Raw genomic sequence first — 23,748 nt, 5'->3', positions numbered from 1 at the left:
TAGTCAGATAGAGTTCTTACCATCTGAGAGCCAGGCATTCTATGCCAGCAGAGTTCGGAGTCTTTCACCCGGGACGGACAGCAGCTGGAGTCACCTGTCATGTTGGAGTAGGCCGCTGTAATGGTTCTCGGTTAAACAGCAGTTATTCCATTGTATCGTGTTTGCTTGGGTTGCAGAAACGGGTACTTGGAAGGACTGACTGGTGTGTGCGGGTCAGTCAATCTTAAGGACGGCGTGTTCACGCCTCTTGTAGAATGAGCTGTCTGCTGATGTTGGAGATTTCCAGACTAATGGCGCTACCATCTTAACTTGGCAGCACAGTGTCTTAGCATCTGATGGAGTTACCTGAGGGAAGCAGAAGGGTTTTGACCTACAGATTTGGGATTCACAGGGAGCTCGTCTACACTACTTCCTACCCTCGGTTTAGTTCCTGTATCAGTGCCCAGCCAGAGCACCTCCAACAAACCCGTATTCCCAGGCAGGGGATCAGGAGTTTAAGTGCATAGTGAATTTGAAGCCTGGGCTACCTGATACCATATACCAACACCCCCCCCCCCCATTGCTAATGAAAGAACCGTGGGGTTAGATCTGGGAGGGCTTTACTATTTGACCTACAGTTGGGTTAAAAAATGAAAGCATTCTATTTAATATATTATTTCGAAGATCTGTGCAATCTTGGGGTGGGGGCACTTTTCATTTGGAAAAGAAGGGATCAGTCCCTGTTGGTGTTTTCAGTAAATATAGCAAGAAGTTGAGAGAAGGCACAGTCTAGATTTGGATTCCCTAATTTGTGCCAGTCTGATCATTCCGGTGCCTTCCGTCACACACTACCACAAACTTGTTGGCTTCCAACAGCGGAAACCAAGGTGTCAATAGAGACATGTTCCTTCTTGAATATGTGTGTAGTATTTAATACCACGTCTAGCTTATCTACTCAACCTGTTAATGGACTCTAGTTATTCCCACAGTTTAGCAATTGTGAGGAAATGCTTCCATGAATGTGGCTGTACAGATACCTCTTTGAGACTGCTTTCAAATCTTCTGATTTTCATAATACAAATTCTACTTTTGGATATAATAGAAATGACAGTTGCTTTTTAGAGAATCTCCATGCTGTTTTCTGTAGAAACTGTACTGTTCTACAGATTTTTCCCCACATCTTTGAGATACTTTATTTTTTGTTAATTTATCTGTTTTATTTTTGAGATGGAGTCTCACCATGCAGCCCTCACTCTTTTGGAACACACTGTGTAGATCAGACTGCCCTGGGATGCAGAGATTTGCTCATGGCTGCCTGCTAAGTACTAGGATTAAAGACCTGTATCATCTGTAGTATTGATTTGCATTTCCTTAATGATTGGTGATGTTAAGTACTTCCTCATGTGCTTTGACCATTTGTAAACACAGAGACATGTTTGTGGATGCACGGATAAAGATTCACGGGACTAGGCTCAAATATAGATTAAATACAATTTATTTCGGGGAGAAGTCACTTACACAAGGTGTAGGTGATCCCCGCAAGTTCCCTTTCTAAGGGTCCACCCAGGCTGTCTTCTGTGACCCCACCGGAAGCAAGAGAGCGCCACCTGTCCCGACCCCAGACCTAAAACCCACTCTCCCTCTGTCTGTACCTGTGACCACGCCCATTCGGGCATGGTCAGTGCTGCACGGACAGGTGGGGTGGACACCTCACTACACATGTTTGACCCCATCCCCCCAGTTTTTAAGATTCGATTGCCTTTGTTGAGTTTTAAGTGTACCCTATACATTCTAGATACGAATTTTTATCAGGTACCTGGTTCTGAGGGCTGCCTGAGGAATTGGCCGTATCTTTTTGGTGTTCTTTTTTCCACCTAAAGTGACAGCATTTTTTTCCTCAAGATTTATTAAAATGAAGGCAAACACAGAATTAAAAAAACGTGTGGGAGTTAGGCTGTACCGGGTCTGGTTTTTTTGTCGAAAACCACCTGGAGCTGGGCTCTGTGGACAGTTGTTTGCAGGCGAAACAGGTCGCCTTAGCTTTCTCCCGAGCCACAGCAGCGAGGGCAGCCTTGTGAGCCAGCACTAAGCCGCGCTGACAGTTGGAGGCTATTCTGGGACCCAGAAGACTTAGTTTTGTAAGGTCCTGTGCTCCCAGATTAACTCAGGCTTCGCTTAACCCCGAGTCACTTTAGCCGTTGATGCGGAGAGCAACACTAGGTACAGTAGGAAGACCAGTGTCCATACCATTGATACAAGAAGCATCTTCCCTTGCAGAGAGCTGGTCTTCATGCTGGTTGTGGCAACCTTTATTTTACTGAGCGGTTTTTGGAATTGTCGGTTCTTTTGGACTAAGAATTAAGTATATACCTCTATTTCAGAGCTTAAAGCAAGTTTTTACTCTAGGACACTCTTGTGTGTCTGTAGGAATACAAGCTAAGAGGAAACAGACGCAGGCCACAGTGGAAGATACTTGAGTTAAAGGCAGGGAAGTCCCACCGTTGTTACCGTGGTTAACGCCCAAAAACTAACTTCCTTCCCAAAGAAAGGAATGAGTTCTTGTCTGGAGACTTGAGGGTAGCGCTGGGCAGAGAGAGTTTTGCTCATGGGTGAGTCTGCTCATGGACCACGCTGCATGAGTCAGCAGCGAGCGCATCTGCAGAGGGAGTGGGCAGAGGACATCTAAATTTAGTCCGTCTTCACTGGAGAAGAGTTCAGGCAGCATCCCCCCTTTCTCTCATCCCTCCCGGGACCAAGGTGGGTGGAGGACAGGCAGGGCAGCTGAAGGTTCTAGACAGCAGAGGCCAACCTGGTCTACAAAGTGAGTTCCAGGACAGCCAGGCTGTTACATAGAGAAACCCTGCCTTGAAAGATAGATAGATAGACAGATAGATAGATAGATAGATAGATAGATAGATAGATAGATAGATAGGCAGGCAGGCAGGCAGGCAGGCAGGCAGGCAGGCAGGCGAGAGAGAGACAGAGAGACAGGCAGAGAGAGAGAGACAGACAGACAGAGAGAGGATACACAACAACATGGTGGCATGTACTTGTAATTCCAGAGCAAGGAGTAAGAGACAGACAGATCTGTGGGGTACTCCCTGACTGGCCAGCCTCGCCTCCTAGGAAGCTCCAGACCAGTGAGACCCTGCCTGAAAAAAATATAGGTGGACGGCACTTGAGGAACAATGCCCCAAGATTGTCCTAAGGCTTCTACATGCACAGACATAAACTTGTACACATGTGCACATGCACACACACACACACTCTGTCTCTGTCTCTGTCTCTGTCTCTCTCACCTGCCTGCCTCCCTGTCTGCCTCCCTGTCTGTCTGTCTATCTAGATATCTATCTATCTTTCAAGGCAGGGTTTCTCTATGTAACAGTCTGTCTGTCCTGGAACTCACTTTGTAGATCAGGTTGGCCTCGAACTCACTGACATCCACCTGCCTCTGCCTCCCAAGTGCTGGGACTAAAGGTGTGGGCCACCACTGCCTGACTTTCTTTAAATTTTTAATTTATTCTTGAAGTAGGGTATCAGTGTGTAACAGGCTGACCTCAGTCTTGAACTTTCTCCCTGAACCTCTCAAACGCTGGGCTTCCAGGTATGTTCACCGTGCCTGGCTCAGCCAGATTTCATTGTGATTATTTCTTCTCGCCTTATTAAAGACTTAAAAACTTTTATTAAAAAAGCTTCTGTGTTTTTCCCTTCTTGCTGGTGTGAAGGCAGAGAACAGTATCTGTCTGCAACTACAAATATGTCTTCCCATATCATTTGAAGCCATTTAGAAAAACACATGGAAACATTTCTAACATCCTTTTTATAAAAAAAAAAAAAAAATGCTACAGTAGCTTCCCATTTACAGCACTACAGGAATAATTTCACAGTTAGTCCCATTAATATTCTTAGTACTGTAAATAATATTTAATAGTGTTTCTAAGTTTGGAAGTCATACTTCAGACACTTACTAGGAAACATTAATAAACAGTGTATCAAAGCTGCTGACCACTGTCATTGTCCAGATCGGTTTCTGGTATATAATAGAACTCCATAAATTACTGTTGAATGAATCAGTGGGCTTTTCTTTTCAGGCCTGTATTGATGAAAATTTGGACATGGTGAAGTTTCTGGTGGAGAACAGAGCCAATGTAAACCAGCAAGACAACGAGGGCTGGACGCCCCTTCACGCAGCAGCTTCCTGTGGTTACCTCAACATAGCAGAGTGAGTGAGCGTCTGCGGAGGTTTTGGTGCAAACCCCTCTGCTTACCAGAAATGGAATTTTACTCTAAGTTACAAATGCAGAAAATTGACTACTAACAGCTAGCTGACATGGTGTTTGGTGTCCTTTGTATCTGCATAGTTCTTGCTAGCTGACATGGTGTTTGGTGTCCTTTGTATATGCATAGTTCTTGCTAGCTGACATGGTGTTTGGTGTCCTTTGTATATGCATAGTTCTTGCTAGCTGACATGGTGTTTGGTGTCCTTTGTATCTGCGCAGTTCTTGCCTCCAATTTTGTGCTTCTGTTTCTGTAATTCATATTTGCTGGACTATTCAGAGGCAACATCAGCTCGGTGCACTGTCTGGCTAATTTCTGAACAGCAGAACGCATGCATGTGAGTTGTAGAATTTTTTTTTCTCCCTTTGGACTTTTTTATAAATCTGGTTTTTGTTTTTTTTTTTTTTAAATAAGTATTACTGCAATAAATAGCAAATTATGAGCTGGAGCACATAGGACCAAGGCAAGGTGATGGTTGGCATATGTTCTCCACATTGGTTGAATGGCTGTGTTTAATAAGTTAGTAGCTGCTGAGCTCCTTGGAGGCAGATTGCCCTCTCTAGGGTAGAAGAATCCTGATCACATGGGAAGCACAAAATAAGTCTGTGATATATGAAAGAATGATCAGGAATTTTGTTTCTGGTTAGGAAAGAAACTTTGACAGTTGAAACATCTTTAAAATTTCCAGGGCAAATTTAGATTGATAAAGTAAATCTAATCAGGATAGTCTATGGCCTTTTGAAAACCAGATTAAGTCCTTTTCAGTGACTCGATTGGGGTTAGCACTTTTTTGTACGTTTGTTTTGTTTATTATTCAGCAAACAGTCATGTCTAGGTCTGAGAACTACATGTGCACAGGTCTCTGGAGCATCGCGGAGTGGCTGGATTTCCTTGGAGGCATGGATACTCAGCTGAAGAAGTATGTGAGCAGGACACACAAGGCATCAGTGCAGGTGTTGGACAGGGCCGGATCGGTCCCCAAGCCAAGTCCACTGCATAGCAGGGTTTTCTCTGTGCCCCGTTCCCCTCCTGTCCTAAGTCAATCAAGACCTGTGCCCTCTTGGTCACCTAGGCGGCCTCTGATTCTAAGTTGTACTCACTGATGTCAGGGTCCCACGCACAGGAGTTAAGATGACTTCTTGATCCATTTTGGACTTACAACATTTATTTAAGAAATGTAAGGCAGACCAGCTTCTCATTATTCATACTTGAGCATGCGTTAAGGTGGAAAGTTTGGGATTGAGCTACAAAATCTCATTGCATTCAAGAATTTAGTTTTTTACCCATTTTTTTTTTCTTTTCTAAATTACCTAAGGCCAGCTGAGTCTTAAATTAGAGTAATAGGTGGTGTTAATCTTTCTGGGAAGGTGAATACGGAGAATTACTGTAATGCCTTTTGTGATTTCTTTAATTAGAAATCTTTACTCAACCAAATAGTACGTTGAATGAAGTAAGTTTATCAGTGACCATCACAACTTATACATATGAATGTCCGACCATAGTGAGCTGATCCAGACTGGAATCCACTGTAGATGTAGGACAGAGGTAGAGATGGCATGCCTTAGTTTACCTTGTAATATACACATTTAGATCATCAGATAAGTTATTTTTGTGTGCATTGGTGTTTTTGCCATGGGTATCATGTTGTCCGAAACTGGAGCTAGACAGTTGTGAGCTACCAAGTGGGTGCTGGGAATCGAACTTGGGTCCTCTGAAAGAGCAGCCAGTGCTCTTAACCCCTGAGCCATCTGTCCGTATCCCAGATAAGTTTTTACTTACTCTTTATTCGTAATGTTTTTCTACAACAGATCAGGGAGATAACATGATTGTGTAATTGGTGATTGGAACAGAGTGATGGCTCAGCATTAAGGGTATCGGCTGCTCTTCCACAGGACCTGGGCTGGATCTGTGGTACTCTCACGGTCACCCATAGCCCTCTATTGACTACACTCCAGGGGATGTGGCGCCCTCTTCTGGGCTCCAAGGGCTATGCACACACATGGTGCACAGCTCTTCATTGGGACAAAACACCCTCACACAAGGTAATAAAAAGTATTTAAAAAATTAATTAGAGATGGGTACCACTGTGTAGCCCTGACTGACTGTGGTCTCCGTTAAGCCCAGGCAACCCTTGAACATCAGTCCTTCTGCCTCAGTAGCCCAAGGGCTGGGGTCACACATGTGACCTCTGTACTGGAGTCAGTTTGTGTCCTGAAGAACTTACACTTTAAACTTAATTCTAGGATAATCAGCAGCACAGGACTTCAAGGGGATGGGAATGAAGGACAGAGAGACTGGGAATGAAGGACAGAGAGACTGGGAATGAAGGACAGAGAGACTGGGAATGAAGGACAGAGAGACTGGGAATGAAGGACAGAGAGACTGGGAATGAAGGACAGAGAGACTGGGAATGAAGGACAGAGAGACTGGGAATGAAGGACAGAGAGACTGGGAATGAAGGACAGAGAGACTGGGAATGAAGGACAGAGAGACTGGCTTTTTTTCAGGAGAAACCCATGACTATTGTATCTCATGTTCCTTGGTGATCTTTCTGCCGAGAATTTCTACTCGTGTGAGTGCGCACGTGCGTGTGTGTGTGTGTGTGTGTGTGTGTGTGTGTGTGTGTGTGTCTGTGTCTTTGTGCTTAGAAGTAGAATACTAGTTGGCTGGATTATTCCTAGTGGTGTTTGGTTTAGAAGCAGGAGATTGACCCAAACATTTAGCGTGACATAGTTTATTGCAACACTGTTTTTCTCCAATGAACTGGGGAAGTGTGGAAAAATGGAAAGCTGTATTCCTCGGTAGAAACCGGTTTTCTTGATCATTAGCACATGAACAGATCAGAAGAGGGAGAGCCAGCAGCCTGTGTAACCTGACCCAGGGATGGATACTAGTTAGACCAAGATATTTCATGTAGTTTAAGCAATATTTATAGAATGCCAAGAGAAGAGAGCGAGCATCAAGATACAGTGTCTACTATGGGGCAGGAAGGCAGCATTAAAGGAAGGGGAGAGAATTCAGTTGGCAGGAACAGGCAAGATTCTTGAAGGCAAAAGAATTTGAAATGGACCTTGAAAGATGTAGAAGGTATCTACAAGGGGAGAGAAGGGAATTTGTTCCATTCACTTGGAGCAAATAGCTCACCCTAAGGAGCAGAGCTGGGTGTGAAGGGGTTGGGGGAACTAGTACATGGTTGGATTTGACTATATATATTTCAGTTAAACCAATATTTATTGTGTGTATACTGTGTGTAGTATTCGTATATTGATTTATTTTTCAGGATGGTATAGTTGAACACTCATTTGTCTTGAGAGGAAGAAGCCAGAAAAGAAAAACTATTGGCCCATGGAGCAATGAAGTGATAATTGGGTACAGTGGTGGCACTTGGTAGATTTAAAAATATGGATAGAAGGAATTAACTTCATAGAGTTGAGTGAGGTGTCTGAATCTCTGAGGGAGGAAATGCCTTTGAGCTGTGTCTTAGAAACCATGACCACAGCAACCAGTGTACAGGAAGGCATTTGATTGGTGCTGGCTGACAGTTCAAAGGTTTAGTCCGTTGTCATTATGGTAGGGAGCGGGCAGCATGCAGGCAGACATGGAGGAGTAGCAGGGAGTTCTGTGTTTGGATTAGAGAGAGAGAGAGAGAGAGAGAGAAAGAGAGAGGGAGGGAGGGAGGGAGGGAGGGAAAGAGAGAGAAAGAGGAAGAGAGACAGAGAGAGACAGACACTCTGGGCTTGGCATGGGCTTCTGAAACCTCAAAGCTCACTCACAGTGACACACATCCTCCAATGAGGTCACACCTCCTAACCCTTTGAATTGTGCCCCTCCCTGGTGACAAGTACTCCTTCTGTGAGCCTGTGGGGCCTTCTCATTCAAGCCACCACAGGCTGTATATATGTGGAGTTGATGGACCAACATTTATTGAGGCCCTGTTATGCTGGGGTACTAGACTGAGAAATCAAAGTTATGCTCTTGATTTCATTTTTATTGATTTTTTTTGCACCTTTGCCAATTCTCAAATACATAGCCCATATATATATTTTAAATCTATCCAACCTAAAATGTGGTTCTTTGAATGTCATCATAGTAGGTCAATAAATGTTGATTTAATTGTTGTTGTTCATTGAATTGCTGAATGAATTGGAAGATAATTTATATAGTTTTTCTTTACCTTTTAAGTACTTCTGAGTGTCTGATAGTAGTCTTAGAATTATTGGGATTGATTATTTATTTTTGTTTTTGTTTTTGTTGTTTTTCAAGACAGGGTTTCTCTGTGTTACTCTGGCTGTCGTGGATCTCACTCTGTAGACCAGGGTGTCCTTGAACTGACAGGATCGCCGGCCTCTGACTCCCAAGTACTGAGATTAAAGACATGCCCACCACTGCCTGTCGTATTATTGGGATTCTAATTGGCCTAAAACTAATTTGATTTAGACTTACATGAAAAAGACTGAGGCTAACAGCGTCTGCCAGATCTAGTTGTGTGTTTTTAAAAAACACCACTTTTTTTCTTTCTTAAATTTTTTTCTTGAGCAAATGTCTTAACATGTTTGAACTTCTATTCTTTAAGAACAGTGTTTGAAAATTAAAAGATACATATAAGGTATCGAGCTTATCAGCCCTTTTTTTCCCCTTCAGGATACATGTTCTGTGTGAATTCAGAATCTGCTTAGCATTTTAAATGTTTCTTTAGTAACTTAATTTCCTTTATGAATGTAGATTCGTATAGACAGCTTGTTTTGTGGGAGTTAAGTTCTGATCCATATTTATTGTTCAGTTTTCATACTACTAAGCAAACTTCGCCTTAGCACTGAAAGCAAATTTTCATGAGAACTGCTTATCTACATGGCTTTTAAGTGTTCTTATTTCTAATACTGGACGTGTAATAAGTCTTGTAAACGTTTGTTTGGGTCCCAGGCTGCATGAGTGAGGGCTGCGTGCTTTCCCTGTTCTACCTCACCAGTCAGGTCGCACTCTGTAGCCTGGACGAGTCTGAACTCCGCGTGGAGGCCAGGCTGACCTTTAACTATAGCTCCTCCTGCTTCCACATCCTGAGTGCTAGCTAGGGCACAGGCTTGGCCAAATGCCTTACCCCACTTTGCTCCTTATAGTATTTAGGAAGACTTAGTATTTCTAGAAGCAAACGGATTCGTGTTGAGAATATGCATATGTAAGAAATCTTTTTTGATTTGGTATGTAAGAAAAGTGATTATGTAAATAAACATGAATATGAAAACATTGCTCTTGTTGGGAAATAGGGAAACCTGTGGTCCTAGTTATTGAAGGCTACTAGGGCATGAAATTAATAATAAATGAATAACAAAACCCCTCACTTGCACCATATTTAAAATCCCCGGGTATGCCTTGCTGTACATTGAATTCAAGACACAGTACAAATTGATATCATACTGACAGAGATAATATTGATTTTACCGCACAGGTATTTTATTAGCCACGGAGCCAGTGTGGGTATTGTGAACAGCGAGGGTGAAGTTCCTTCTGACCTTGCAGAAGAGCCAGCCATGAAAGACCTTCTTCTGGAACAAGTAAAGAAGCAAGGTAACCTAGGAGACTGGGCGGTTAGCGGAGGCTCTCACGATGCCCCTTAGGGAACATAATCCTTCCTCCTTATCTTGTGACAGGGCAGGATTAAGTCTGTCGGGACAGCATTCGTCATCGGTCCTCTTAATAACTCATGCAGCATAGGCCGAATGCCCAAAGGATGACCAGCCTACTTGTCTTTGCTATTCTGAGGTTGTGCACTGATCTTGGACTTAGGAGTGACCCGAGGGGGACTGTGGGCTGGTGTGTGTGTGTGTGTTCATTGTATTACCTCTGTTGCACAGGACAGCCTGAGGAAAGGCCAAATCCAGTTTGTGACTTTGTGTCCTTTTCCTTTGAGAACTACAGGTGGTACTAGGAAGCTGTTTATCAAAGCCTCTGAAAGGATCTTTAGCCATGGTAACTGTGGAAACTTCCGATAGTTTCTTTGGTTTGTGTGTTTGTGTTTTTGAGAGAGTCATAAGTTCACCGCCCCACATGCCCTAGAGCTTGCTCTGTAGCCTGGACTGTCCTCCACTTCTGTCTCCCCATGTTAGGTTACAGGTGTGAGCCCCCATACCTGGTTCTAGTAGTTTCTTGAGATAAGAAACCTAACTTAGACGAATATATTCTGAAATCGCATATTCTTACTTTGTAGTTTTAGAAGAGACTCATTTTGGGGCATAAGGTGGGGCTCTCCTCTTAAACACCTCAGAGTTACTTGGTTTTACACACAGAATTGCTGAAGCTGTCCATGGACAGCTTCCTCAAATCCCATGTCTCTCCACCAGTATTATAGGCAAGCGCCAGCACACTTAGCCTCCTAACTCTTTCCAATTTAAAGTTATCCACCAACCGTGGACAGCACTCCTTAGGTTTCTGTTAAAGCAATGAAGAAGCTCTGGGTGGGATCTGTAGTGACTGGAGATACCCCTATCTTTTCTAAATTACCAGAAGTTATTTCCAAACTTTAGTGTTCTTTCCTGTGTGGTCCGAGTCTGGCCACACTTGCTTGTTTATTATCCAAAGCTGCTCTTACGCTGCATCAGCAGAGTTGAGTAATAATGGCAGGCTGTAGGGCTGGCAAATGTGCAAGGAGACATTCAGTATCTCACCTTTTATAGAAGGTCTGCTAAGCCTGCCTTAAGTGGTGGATATGCCAGGTCATTCCAGGGCCTGTTACTACGTCCAAATGTGATTTTGTGCCGTACTGAATTAAATTTTTATACAAAGTTCACCCTCTCATCCCACTCATTTTCTCTCCTAAAAAATACGCTTTAAAAAAGATTTATGTGTTCGGGTGTTCTGTATGCATGTACATCTACACACCAGAAGAGGGCATCAGACCCCACAGGACTACACTTACAGATGGCTGTGAGCCACCACGTGGGTGCTGAGACTTGAACTCAGGACCTCTGGAAGAACAGCCAGCGCCCCTAACCGCTGAGCCATCTCTCCAGCCCCCATTCGTCTCCTAAAATATGTTGCAGTTAACAAATTTAAAACGAAGCTTTCGTTTGAGAATCCACTGTTTTCATCTTGATTGCTGAGCCTTCCTGCATCTCTGTGGGAACGAGCATCTGTGTGGGTATTTCACCTCACAGCACGGCTAACTCCTCCTCCTCGCCCTGTGCATCCCCCCCCAGGCTTCCACCCACAGTTCTTCCGTCCACAGTTCCTCATATAAGAACCCAAAAGAAAGGCTGGAAGCCCAGATAAGAGTCTGCTTATGAGTATGGAACCCTTTGAAAGGGCGTGTTTGTCATCGGAACATTTCGTCGTCTTACGTAGTGAAGAATGCCCCTCCTTTACTGGTCTAGATATTGCAGATTGATGGGTAAAGGGGAGAGCTCTTGGGGGTAATGCCATGTGATTGGGAGGGAAACAAAATCTGCATTGCCTTAAAAGCAGACTCTAGTGTTGGCTTCCGATCACTAGCTAATCTGTGCATTGCCCTGTGTAACTTCAGGTGAGTGTATACACGTGCGTATGGAAGTGAGTTTTACGGGGAGTGCACCTTCCCCACCTTCCCATAGGATGGCCTTCCTGAAATGAAAACTTCTGCTTTGTTTCTTTCCTCTGTGCAGCCCAGGCTGTCCTGGAACTCGCTCTGTAGACCAGGCTGACCTCGAACTCACAGAGACCCACCTGCCTCTGCCTCCCGAGTGCTGGGACTAAAGGCGTGCGCCACCACCGCCTGTCAGAATGAAGACTTTTGATAGTAATCTTGTGGCGGAGCGAGTGGAAAAGAAGAGAGCCAAAGGAACCCTGATGGCAGCTCTGCCACTGGCATTTTTGTGACCATACACCGAGCCCCCAGCTTTCTGTGTGATTATGTCCTCATGTGTCACGTGAGGCTAGTTACCCCACAGGTAGATTGTTGGGAAACTGAGATCATATAACATGTTAAAGGACTTTGGCATTTATAGTTCCGTACAAACCTTGTAAAGTAAAAATAACATCCCATCTGATTTCGTGTTCTGTTGAAAACAGTGTTAGGTATGTTCCCTTCACGAATGTGCACCACATCCTGCTTAGCCCGGCTATTGAGCATTGCTGAGTTTGTGATGCAGATGCATTGCTTTAAACTTAATGAGTTGCCAGCTTGAGGAGGGAGCCGTTACTTGCCGCCTGAGTGTTTTGAATGTAAAGGGTGTGTTTTGAATGTAAAGGGCTGTTGGCCGCGGATGGAGCTTTGGTAACCCTGGCGCCTGGCGTCTGGTTCTGCAGGGGTTGACCTAGAGCAGTCACGAAGGGAGGAAGAGCAGCAGATGCTGCAGGACGCCCGCCAGTGGCTCAACAGCGGGAAGATAGAAGATGTGCGGCAGCCTCGCTCCGGGGCCACAGCTCTGCATGTGGCTGCTGCCAAGGGCTACTCTGAAGTCCTCAGGTACGGAGCTGGGCACCCTGCGGGAAGGAGAGGCGACTTTTACAAGCACAAGTTCTTCATTTTAACTGTGCTTGGTTTTCTGGTTGGTCTCCTCTTGCCTTGCAAATTTTCCTCATACTTGGCTAGTGTTCCTTCATGGGTGTCCTCCCTTCCTCTTACAGCCCTCTCCCTTGGCTCATGCTGTTAGACAGACTTGAGGCACAGTGGCATGGGTCTGTGACGTATCATTGGCTCTCCTGAAGCCTCCTCCTCTTTGATGGTTCAGACCTATGACCCTTCTGGTTCTATGATTTAGACAACTGGGCTCGTTAGATCAGTTATAGACCTTGCAAGCTCATACACAGACACACACACTCTCTTTCTCTTTATCTCTCTCTCTCTCTCACACACACACACACACTCTCTCTCTCACACACACACACACCTTCGTGGGTAAAAACATCTGCTGCCAAACCTAAGTTCAATCCTCTACGTGGTAGAGAGAGCCAACTCCTCCAAGTTGTCCTCTGACTCCCTCTTACACACAATGGCATGGATGTAACCCCTCCACACACACTCACATGCACTTCAAGTGAATTAACTTAAAAATGTAATTTACATAGATGCCAGTTAGGCTGTAGCTTTATGGTTAGCTCGACCCCTCTGTGGGTATTTTTAGAATTGGAGGCGTGGCGTTCTACAGAGAACAGTCATGGCCTATAAAGGTCACATACAAAGCTCATTGATATTTGAGTCCTCGTTTCAAATGTGAATTCCTTTCTGAACTGGACAATGCGAAGTACACCCTGTAATAAGAGCTGTGCGACTTGGCTAATTGATTTGGTTTTTAGTTAACCTTAGGTACAAACTGCTCTCTGTATTCCTCCTGTGTGGTGTATGTCCCAGTTGTTTTCTGTCGCTGTAACAAACTCCTTGAACAAAGCACTTCTAGGGAGAGGAACGCTTATGAGCTTACATACCCTGATAGCAGTCCATCCCTGAGGGCGACACTCAAGCAGGAGCAGAGGCATGAGGAAAGCTGCTGCTGACCTGCTTCCTCTAGCTTGCTCAGCTACTTTGCTTACGTAGTTCAGGCCCACCTGCCTACAGATGGCCCTGCCCACAGCGGGCTGGACCCCCTCTCCCCCATTAGCAAGTAAGAAGATGCCCCTCAGACACGTCAGTCTGGTAGAGGCAATTCTTCAGCTGAGGCTCTTTCTCCCTAGGTGATCCAGGTTTATGCCAAGTTGACAAAAACTAACCAGCACAGTGTGACGTGGCTGTGTGCGGGGAATGCCTAGTGCACAGTCTTACGGGGAGGTGCAGTGACGATCGTGATTGGTGCGCAAAGTAGTAATATGAGTTGCAGGCTACTTCTTAGAGGAACGAAGTTTATAGAAAACTATAAAACCGAGGGCATAAGTGTACTTTTCGGTTTCCTTCTAGACTTTTAATTCAGGCCGGCTATGAGCTCAATGTTCAGGACCATGACGGCTGGGCTCCTCTCCACGCTGCTGCACACTGGGGATTGAAAGAGGCTTGTTCCATCCTGGCGGAAGCTCTTTGTGACATGGATATCCGGAACAAGCTGGTTAGTGAGCCTGAACCTCTAAAAGGGCCATGAGACCGACCGTGTGGCTGGGCGCCTGGCCTAGGCTTCGAGTCTTTGTTCAATGTCCAGCTGACCGTGCTGGGGGACGTGCTGCCCTCTACCTCCTTGCCTTGCTGCCTTGCCAGTATACTAAGTGCATTTGCTAGGTAAAACACAAGTCCACCAACTGTGTCATCCGGCTCTACTTGTGTTGAAGCCCCTAAAACAAAAGGAAATGAAAAAAGATGCCTGCTCTTGACAGCAAGCGAGCTCTGAGAGGCCTAATGTCCTGTGTGGTCCTTTAGCAGGCGAGCTCTCGTAAGGGCGAAGATCGCTTCCTTTTGGCTGAAAGTGTTCTTCTCAGGCTCCCACCCAAATCATCTGCTTTTTCTAGAATGGTTTTCCCAGTCTCCTGTAACTCCTGAATGCAGGGTCTCATTCTCAGACATAGGTCAGTCTCCTAAAATTTACAGCCCGCCTGTCTTCCCTCCTCTTCCTTAGAGGGAGGTGACTCCTGTTAGTCCTCAGTGTGGGGGTGGCCCCCGACCTTCCTTTGAGGCTTTAAAGGGTACTAGTGAGTTTGTCACCACAGTGATACTCTTGAACAGGCATAAATCGGGATTCCCTTTGATTATTTGTCAAGAGGCCATAAGCTTTGGGCATGGTACCACTGTAGCCTCTCACTGCTGCTTGACAGCACACACTCTGTGGTTCACGTTTCCTAAACTGTCTCCTCTGTGACTCGTGAAGGCATCTCAGTGTAGGTAGACAGCTTGGGCATCCCCAACTCAAGTCTGAAATCTGAAATGCTTGTAATCTGAGACTTGTGAGCACTGATAATGATACCCCAAGTATAGCACGAAAGCACAGAATTATTTAAAATATTATATAAAACCATCTTTAGGCTATGTGTGAAATATAAATTTTGTGTTTATACTTGGGTCCTAGTCTAGTATACACACACACACAAACACACACACACAAACACACACACACACACACACGTTAGACTATATATATATATATACATACATACCTACATACATATTCTAAAATTGGAAGCACTTTTCCTCCTAAGCGTTTTGAAGGAGATTCAGCTTGTATCACAGGCCTAAAAGGCAGTAAGTAGTCAGTGTATAGTCCCTGATGAACCCCATGATGGCTGAAGTTTTCTCTCTGTCACAGTGCTCCTTTGTCCCGCCAGGGCCAGACGCCATTTGATGTGGCTGATGAAGGTCTCGTTGAGCACTTGGAGATGCTTCAGAAGAAGCAGAATGTGGTGAGTCTGCCGACGCTTGCGAAGCTTCCCTGGCAGTTTATAGTTTACTCGGGGCGGCTCAGTCCCTCACTTCAGGGTCATTGGTTCACAGCTGAACTGGGTGTATCTGCATTTCAGAGATGTCATTTGTTAACACTACTATTAAACTAGCAGCAGCAGCCATCGGTAGACTAGAGCTCTGTTTTGCATAGTTAAGTTTTTGTATTACAGTAAAATCTTGTTCTCTAAAGTAATTTAGACTCACATAAAAATTACCTAAATTGTTAAATTGGATTGCTTGATTCTCTCAAAGAAGACCTCAGCATTCCTGGCCTTGAATGTTTGTTTGTGCCTTTGAATTCATTTCAGGCCATCATAAATACTTGTTGGGTGGATTCATTTAGGAAGTGTAAGGTCTACAAGAGTGAAGTGTTTTCCAGACACACAAAGTTAGAACAGTTGAGGCCTGTATTGACTGGCACCTCTTACACTGTAGTGACGAGTACCCCTGAGAGGAACTTTGTAAGGGAGGGGATTTGTTTTTGACCCATGATTTCAGTCCACAGTCCACGCCCTTTAATTAACATAATTAGGTTGTGGGCATAAATAGTATCTCCTCCAACCATTTGAATTCACTCCTTAGCCCAGGCTAGTCTGAATTTACAATCCTCCTGCCTCCGCCTCCCTAGTAACTGGTGTGACACGATTGTCCACCCAGGCCCAACCTCACCACACAACCTTACTATGCTGAAGGGGTTGGTGTCTCTCCAAGGACATAATAAGTATATTTTGTCTAGAGCACTGGTTCTCAACCTTCCAAATGCTGCAGCTTTTTAATACAGTTTCTAATGTTGTGGGTCCCAGTCATAAAATCATTTCATTGCTACTCCAGAACTGTTATAATGTAAATATGGCTCCAGGGAGTCTGACAGGTTGAGAACTGCTGGTCTAGACTATACATCTAAATAGCAGACCAATTCTAACAGTATACATCTAATAAGAGAAGCAATAACTTATCTGCCATGTAGTACCTGCGTGTGATTTTGTTAGATTTGTTGAGACCTTATTTTGGTATATGGATCATAAAATCTTCCCAGGTGCCTTTCGTCTCTTTATCCTTTAGAAGCTAGGCTTGTTGTTTTATTTTTTCCTCTAAGGTTTGATTTGGGATTTTGAAGGGACAATTTCCTTGAGTCTCCAGGACCATGGTTTCATTGCTACTTTGGATAAAGATTTTCCTCTGTTACTTTCTTCCAAGGAGACATGGTGCACAGTAATGATGTGTGTGTCATTTTCTGTTTTGGTTTTTCGAGACAGGGTTTCTCTGTGGCTTTGGAGCCTATCCTGGAACTCTCTCTGTAGACCAGGCTGGTCTCAAACTCAGAGATCTGCCTGCCTCTGCCTCCCAAGTGCTGGGATTGAAGGCGTGTGCCACCACCACTTAGCATGTTTGTCTTTTCTTGAATTCCCTTCCCTCTCTTTGATTTTTGTCCTGTTTTTTATTTTTTGTTTTTGTTTTTGTTTTTGTTTTTTTCAGAATGGTGGTTACCGTTTAGGCACTTCTCAATACTATTGATTTTTCACAAATAGTCAACATGTTTCCTTTTCTCTCTGTTCTCTCGATTTCCAGCTTAGAGCTGAAAAGGAGACACGGAATGAGCTCATTGAGTCAGACCTAAACAGAAAGTTTCAGAGTGGACTCAAGAAGTAAGGCACAAGCTTACTTGTCTGTAAGGAGTGAGATGCACTTGGTGTTCTGTGTGTGTGATACTTGAGAATTTCTATATTAAAATGATTCTGTTTTTGATTTTAGTCAAATGACCTTCAGATGTGGGAGTGTTTTTGAGTAAGGGGAGATGACACAGATATGGGGGGCACTGAGAGTCAATGAACTCTGCTTTACACTGAGAAACTGTATTGGCAGCATCCCTCTCAGCCTAGCTTGGAGGATCTTGGTCCTGCCCTCTCCTCTAATACAGGGTGCTTCCTCTGCTCAGGGATGTGTCTCTTTGTTGATCGCTGTTTCAGTATCTGGCAAGATTTCTCGGATGTCATAGAACTCAGCAAGTTTTGTTTGATGACTTTTAAGAATATTTATCTTCCCCATTACCATCTTATCCTTGTTATGCATGTTCTCTTTCATCTGTTTGTTGAAAAGACAAAACCTCGTAGAGTCATGCATTACAGTTAATAATAACCCTAAGACTGTTGCTTCTACATACAGATTTATAGATTTGTTCCCTTTATTGTACCTGGTTGTCAGTGAACTTACATGGTTTGTCATTTCTGCTTCCAAATTAACTTAGCAAAGAGAAGATGCTTTATGAGGAAGAGAGCCCCAAGTCCCAAGAAACAGAGGAAGAAAACAAAAACTCCAGCAGCTCCAGCTCAGAGGAAGAGGAAGGTGAAGATGAAGTTTCTGAGTCAGAAACTGAGAAGGAGGCAGGTAATGCAGAAGCCCTTCACGTCCACTGCCTCTCAGAGGCTGGTCAGCCCCCCCCCCCAAGCTTCCAGGAAGAGCCTGAAGTACAGTTCCCAAGAGACTGAATTGCTTATGACAGTATGTCTATAAGCGCCTTGCGCTCACTTAAAGCATACTGCCAGTTCTGAGGCAGCCAGATGGTGAGGTCCATAGAGAAATCTTGCATGAGGGAGCCAGTTGTCCTGCCCTTAGGTTGAGAGGTCAACCACAGAGTCCAGGAAGCCAGCATGCTGAGAGACATGGGGCTTACAGAGACTTTACAAATGTTTCAACACACTGGTAGAAGTTTGCATTTAGTTATTATGTTATTCTGATTCTCAAAACTGAATCCTGATTTATTTTCTTATTTTGTAAACTTCTTTAGTTTCTGACGGAGGGAGTTAGTGAAAGAACTTACTTTTATTACTCTTATTAATAATATACACATTTATCTTCAGAGTCATGGGAGGCTAGCTCATGGGATAACCGAAATCTTTAGACGTACAAGCCTCATACGTGTTGGTACCGTGTTTGCATAGAACTTGTGTGCACCTGCCTGTGTACTTCAGACCATCTCTCAGCTGCTTGTATTACATGGTACAGTGTAAATATCCACTATACCACATTGCTTAGGGAATGGTGAAAATATAAGGATACAGACCTGGAAAAAAAGGAAAAGAACAACAACAACAAAACCTGTGTGTATTTAGTACAAGTGCAACATCATAGTTGTTTCCAGATTATTTTTAGTTTGCTATAAACTGAAGGGTTGAGGTTGCACATCTGTTTGACTTTGCTGATAGTTTCTCTCAATCATGGGAGAATACCGTTCTTCATGTCTTAATCCGAGGTTCATCGACTCTCACCAGAGGAAGTTGAGTGCCATTAGTTTTATAGAGAAGGCAGGAATCAGATAAGGTTTCAGTAAAGGGGGATTGACTTTATATTCATGGAGCCTTGGGTTTCCTTTAAACTATTTATTTCATTATTTTTGTGTATGTGGGTGTTTTGCCTGCTTGTCTGTGCACCGCAGGCATGCGGTAGAGGCCAGAAAGCAGCATCGGATCCCCTGGAACTAGAGTTACAGACGGTTGTGAGCTGCCATGTCGGAGTTGGAAATGGGACATTTCTCTGAACTGCTTAACCATCTCTGTAGCCACTTAAAATTTTTAATCTTTTGTATTAGTAATCATTTGTAGCTTGCTCTGAAAATGCTTGTATTACACCCACCGGAAGTTACAAATGTTGTGTTTTTTGTTTTTTTGTTCTTTGTATTACTTGCTGAGTCCCCACCCCCCAGTCTAGTCTTCACACAGTATCTGGATTCATACTTGGTTTTGCGCTGTTACCTTTTGTTGTTGTTAGTTTACAACAGTACCAGGGGAATGGGAAGGAGCTCCTCAAACTGTTGCTGTTGCTTCATGATTTATGCTCTTGCCTCAGGTCCTTACAGACTCGACTCTCTTGATTTGGGTTCCCATTGCTGTGATGAAACACCATGACCAAAAGCAAGTTGGGGAGGAAAGGGTTAATTTGGCTCACACTTCCACACCCATGGTCCATCACTGAAGGAACTCAAGCAGGACAGGAACCTGGAGGCCATGGAGGGTGCTGCTCACTGGCCTTCTCAGCCTGCTTCCTTATAGAAGCCAGGCCCACCAGCTCAGTGATGGCGCCACCCACAGTAGGCTGGGTCCGCCCCCCATTAGTCACTAATTAGGAAAATGTACAACAAGCTGGCCTATAGCCTGAGCTTATGGATCTCTCCCCCCCCCCCCAGTCCCCCACCATACATTGTTTCTCTGTGGCTTTGGAGCCTGTCCTGGAACTCACTCTGTAGTCCAGGCTGGCCTCGAACTCACAGAGATCCACTTGCCTCTGCCTCCAGAGTGCTGAGATTAAAGGTGTGCATCACTGCCACCTGCCTGGAGGCATTTTCTTAATTGAGGTTCCCTCTTCTTAAATGATTTTAGTTTGTGTCATGTTTACATAAAACTATCCAGTACGCAGACCATGTCCGTATTGCCATTGGAATAAAATATTGACAATACACGTACGATCCAAGTATACGTCTGTTTAGAAGTCTTCCATAGCCAACACCCTCATCCTATCTCTGTCTGGCGAGTAAGTCCCAAATCCTGTAGCCTAGCCTTCAAGATCTTCAGATAGTCTAGCTCCCACAGACACTTTCTGTGCCTACATAGGCAAGAGCTCTTAATGTGAACTCTCTTCTACGGCTTGGCAATTGGGGCAGGGATCAGGTAGCTGGCTTGTCTCCTCCTTAAGGCAGTGGTGTGCTTATTTGTGTTTGTATCTTCAACTAGTAAGGCATATGGAGGAATAGTTGGTCCTAGACAGCACTGCTCAGGCTGTGATGGTTCAGAGAAGTGACCTCCTCTGATTTAGCAGCCCTGCTCCTGTCTCTTCATGTGGCAGCTGGATTCTGACGTTAGTTAAGAGGGCAAGGCTGACAATCTTAGTTGCTGATGTTTCAGAGCCCATCGCAAGCAACCTGCTCAAGCTCATGATGCACCGTCGGCAGCCAGTACCGGGACAATCTGTCCCATTAGGCTTCTAAGCTAGAGCTCTCGGAGCTTAGATGTATTTAGTACTTAATCCATTGATCATTATAACTACAAAATGGTAGCATTAAAAACATAAAAAGGCTTACTATAGCCAATGAGCTCTGCAGTTTAAAAGTAGTATTTCTAATCTTCATAAAAATTCTTGCAGGGCAAAAGTTGAAATCTCTGGTTAGGGGCTGGAGAGATGACTCAACTGTTAAGAGCATTGGCTGCTCTTCCAGAGGACCTGAGTTCAGTTCCCAGCAAATTACTACATGGTGGCTTATAGCCATCTATAATAGGATCTGATGCCCTCTCCTGGCATGCAGGTATATATACAGAGCATGTCTACATTAAAAAATATATATAAACTAAACATTTTTTTAACTCTCTGGTTAATTAGAAAATAGAGCTTCAAATATGGTATGTCACTTAGTATCACACAGGTAGGTGTAGCTTATTATTATCACAGGATCCATGAAGCTTACTCTGGATCTGTTCTCATAGTATAAATGCCAGAATCACAGCCACCAGATCCAGGCCCTGTGCTAGTTATTAACTGATACACAGCCATATGTAAGGCAGACAGCTTTCTGATTGATGACCCTGCTGGGCTGGACCACTCCTAGTTATATGAGTCCAGTTAGTTCTGAAACTTAATCAACAGTCTTTGAAACCCTTTCTATTGCTGAGTCCTACTGTCAGCCCAGGAATTACTCATTACTTAGATGAGGCCAGTCACTTAGTAAGCAACAGATGTGTGACTGTGATCACCGAGGCATCATTCCTCCTCCATCTAGCCACCAGTCTGTCAGCTTTCTCTGGAGCTTTTTGGAGAATGTTGACTGATTGTGTCAACTTTCTTTCCTTCCTCAGAGGTTCTGCCCTATTTTAAAATCCCCAGTACCTGTTATGAATCAGCCGTATGATCTTGTGTTTTTATTATTTCCTTTTCATTGCCCAGAAAGCAGTCTATCTCATGCATTTTCTGTTTTCATTTCCTAGCCAACTTCCCCACAAAACTGATGAATTTTACATACAATACACATGGGTGCACACGCACACACACACACACATACACTCTTATCTCTCTCTCTCACTCAGTCACTCACACTCTAATGTAGAAACATTTTTTATCAGAAGTTGGAGCCTACAAAGATAAAAGGTGTCCTCGAGTTTATTTCTTTTACCCACAGTTGTTAGAGCTTGTACGAGTGCGAGTCCAGTCCTAATAATCTGCTTTGATAATGGCAAAACATTTTTTTCTTAGTAGAAAGGGATTTATACACACAAAGCTAAGATTTTCTTATTTATATTTGTCACTTCTCTTGTCTTAAATAACAGATAAAAAGCCAGAAGCCACTGTCAACCATTCCAACTCTGAAAGCAAAAGTCGTATCATGGAGCAGCTCTCAGCCCCAGCTCAGAACACGTCTGCCTCTTCTTCTGCTAGGAGAGTGAGTACTTTGGAATTGATTTCACTCTACTACAGTAACATACACTTCCAAAGGCCTCAGAGGCGTATACTTGCTAGGCAGTAGGAATACGTTCTTCCCTCTCTTAGGCTCTTACACCAAAATACCATAAATTGTGACGTAAAGATAGAAATTTGCTTCTTACAGTTGTGGAAGCTGGAGAGTTCCCGGATTGATGCGTTAGCCAATCCAGTCCCTCACAGAAGGGTTGTCTCCTGGCTTGATGATGCCTCCTCCCTCTTAGAAGGGCACCAGCCCCATGCTGTTGGCCAAATTTTGCCTTTGTCATTTCCTCAGAGGCCCAGTGTCCAGATGGATCCGTGACGATTAAGGCTTCAATACGAGTTTTGGTCCATAACATTGCCCTAAGTCCTTGGGAAACCAGTACCAAGCAAATGTGGCTATGGGTGTGTTAAAATCATAGGAAGTATCCTGAGACCAGAAAGATTCTGTGTGTTCTACCTGCTCCCCTCACACTGAGAGTGAGGGAGATGGCATACAAAGTAGGCTGGTAGGAAGACGCGGGCAGCATCCAGCATTGTTCCAGTGGCGATGGTGTCTCCTACTTCTCATGAAAAGTTTAGTCTCATGGTATGGGGTTGCCCTGTGTGATGGGAAGGGTGGGAGAAGAGGGGCTTGTGGAGATAGCGGAAGCTGCCCTGCAACAGCTTTACGTGGGCCTCTCAGAAGCTGTAGACCTCGGGGGGCAGAGGGACAGAGTCGTCTGAGATGTTTGGGATGGGCAACCGGGAGAGCTCTCTGGCCTTAGAGGTTTTAATTGTGCATCGTAGGGGAAATGAGGCAAAGTCTAGCCAGGCCTTACTCATTTTTAGAGTCATCATTGTGACTTAGTCAGGCTTAGACAGAGTGCCAGCCTTGATCATTATCCAGTCATTTACCTGCTCCTCAGATACCAACACTACTTCTAGATGTGCCTGTACCAAACACACGTGCCTCCTCTGCTGAAGTAATACTAGGAAAGGAGGAAGAATTTCCATCCAAGTCATGGTGACTTAAGGAAAGAACGGACTCATAACTGTGTATACTTAGATGACCGATAACAAGAGAAAGTCTGAGCGGAAAGGGAACGGAGAGGAGTGACTTTTGCTCTTAAGGTCCCCAGGAAAGGGGCTGTTGCCTGCCATCTAAAGAAACGCCACCACCCTAAAGACCCTAATCTGGTTTCTGGGCTAATAATGCTAGCCTGGGACGTTTCCCTGCTGTGTCTGTTTCTCTGCACTAGAACTGAACTTTGTATGTATATGTTTGTGTCACTGAACCACGTCTCCAGCCTGTTTCTCTGTGTGACAAAATGGCAGTGCAGAAATGCCCATGAAGTGGTGATGTTTGTCTTTAGTGCTGACGCTGGAAGCTAGGGTCTTGAGCGTGCTAGTCAAGCATAGTACCACTGAGCTGTGTCCCACTGGAAACTGTTTCTCTCTTCTGTGGTTTTGTGATGCGTCTGTGGGCTACGCCGGCCTCACACTCACTGTGTAGCTGAGCATGATCTTGGTCTACCCACCTCTACTTTCTGAGTGCTGGAATTACAGGCATGTGTTGCCACGCCCAGCTGAACCTTCCTTTTTTGATACTCAGAATCTTTTTTAATGCAGTTGTGGTGATGGCGAGCTATTGATTTCTTTGAAAGGTGTTCTGTCTAGGCAGAATAAGAAAGATGGTGACCTTCTTATCTCAAAAAAAATTATCTCTTAAAATTTCTTGTTCAATA

General features: G+C 44.3%; 1 protein-coding gene across 1 annotated transcript in view; it reads left to right on the top strand.

The window, feature by feature from the left end:
* Positions 1–23,748, top strand: part of Ppp1r12b (protein phosphatase 1 regulatory subunit 12B) — a 159,858-nt gene that overhangs the window by 30,030 nt on the left and 106,080 nt on the right. The window contains exons 2-9 of the mRNA XM_051204053.1: positions 4,071–4,201; positions 9,701–9,819; positions 12,532–12,691; positions 14,117–14,261; positions 15,466–15,540; positions 17,150–17,226; positions 17,826–17,965; positions 21,889–22,001. Coding sequence (XP_051060010.1) covers positions 4,071–4,201; positions 9,701–9,819; positions 12,532–12,691; positions 14,117–14,261; positions 15,466–15,540; positions 17,150–17,226; positions 17,826–17,965; positions 21,889–22,001 — 960 coding nt within the window. The remainder of the gene's footprint in view (positions 1–4,070; positions 4,202–9,700; positions 9,820–12,531; positions 12,692–14,116; positions 14,262–15,465; positions 15,541–17,149; positions 17,227–17,825; positions 17,966–21,888; positions 22,002–23,748) is intronic.

The sequence above is a fragment of the Phodopus roborovskii genome, unplaced genomic scaffold (assembly GCF_943737965.1).
Source record: "Phodopus roborovskii unplaced genomic scaffold, PHOROB, whole genome shotgun sequence".
In the NCBI taxonomy this organism is placed as follows: domain Eukaryota; kingdom Metazoa; phylum Chordata; class Mammalia; order Rodentia; family Cricetidae; genus Phodopus; species Phodopus roborovskii.
Note: the sequence above shows the minus strand (reverse complement) of the source record. Positions and strands in the feature narration are given on the sequence as shown.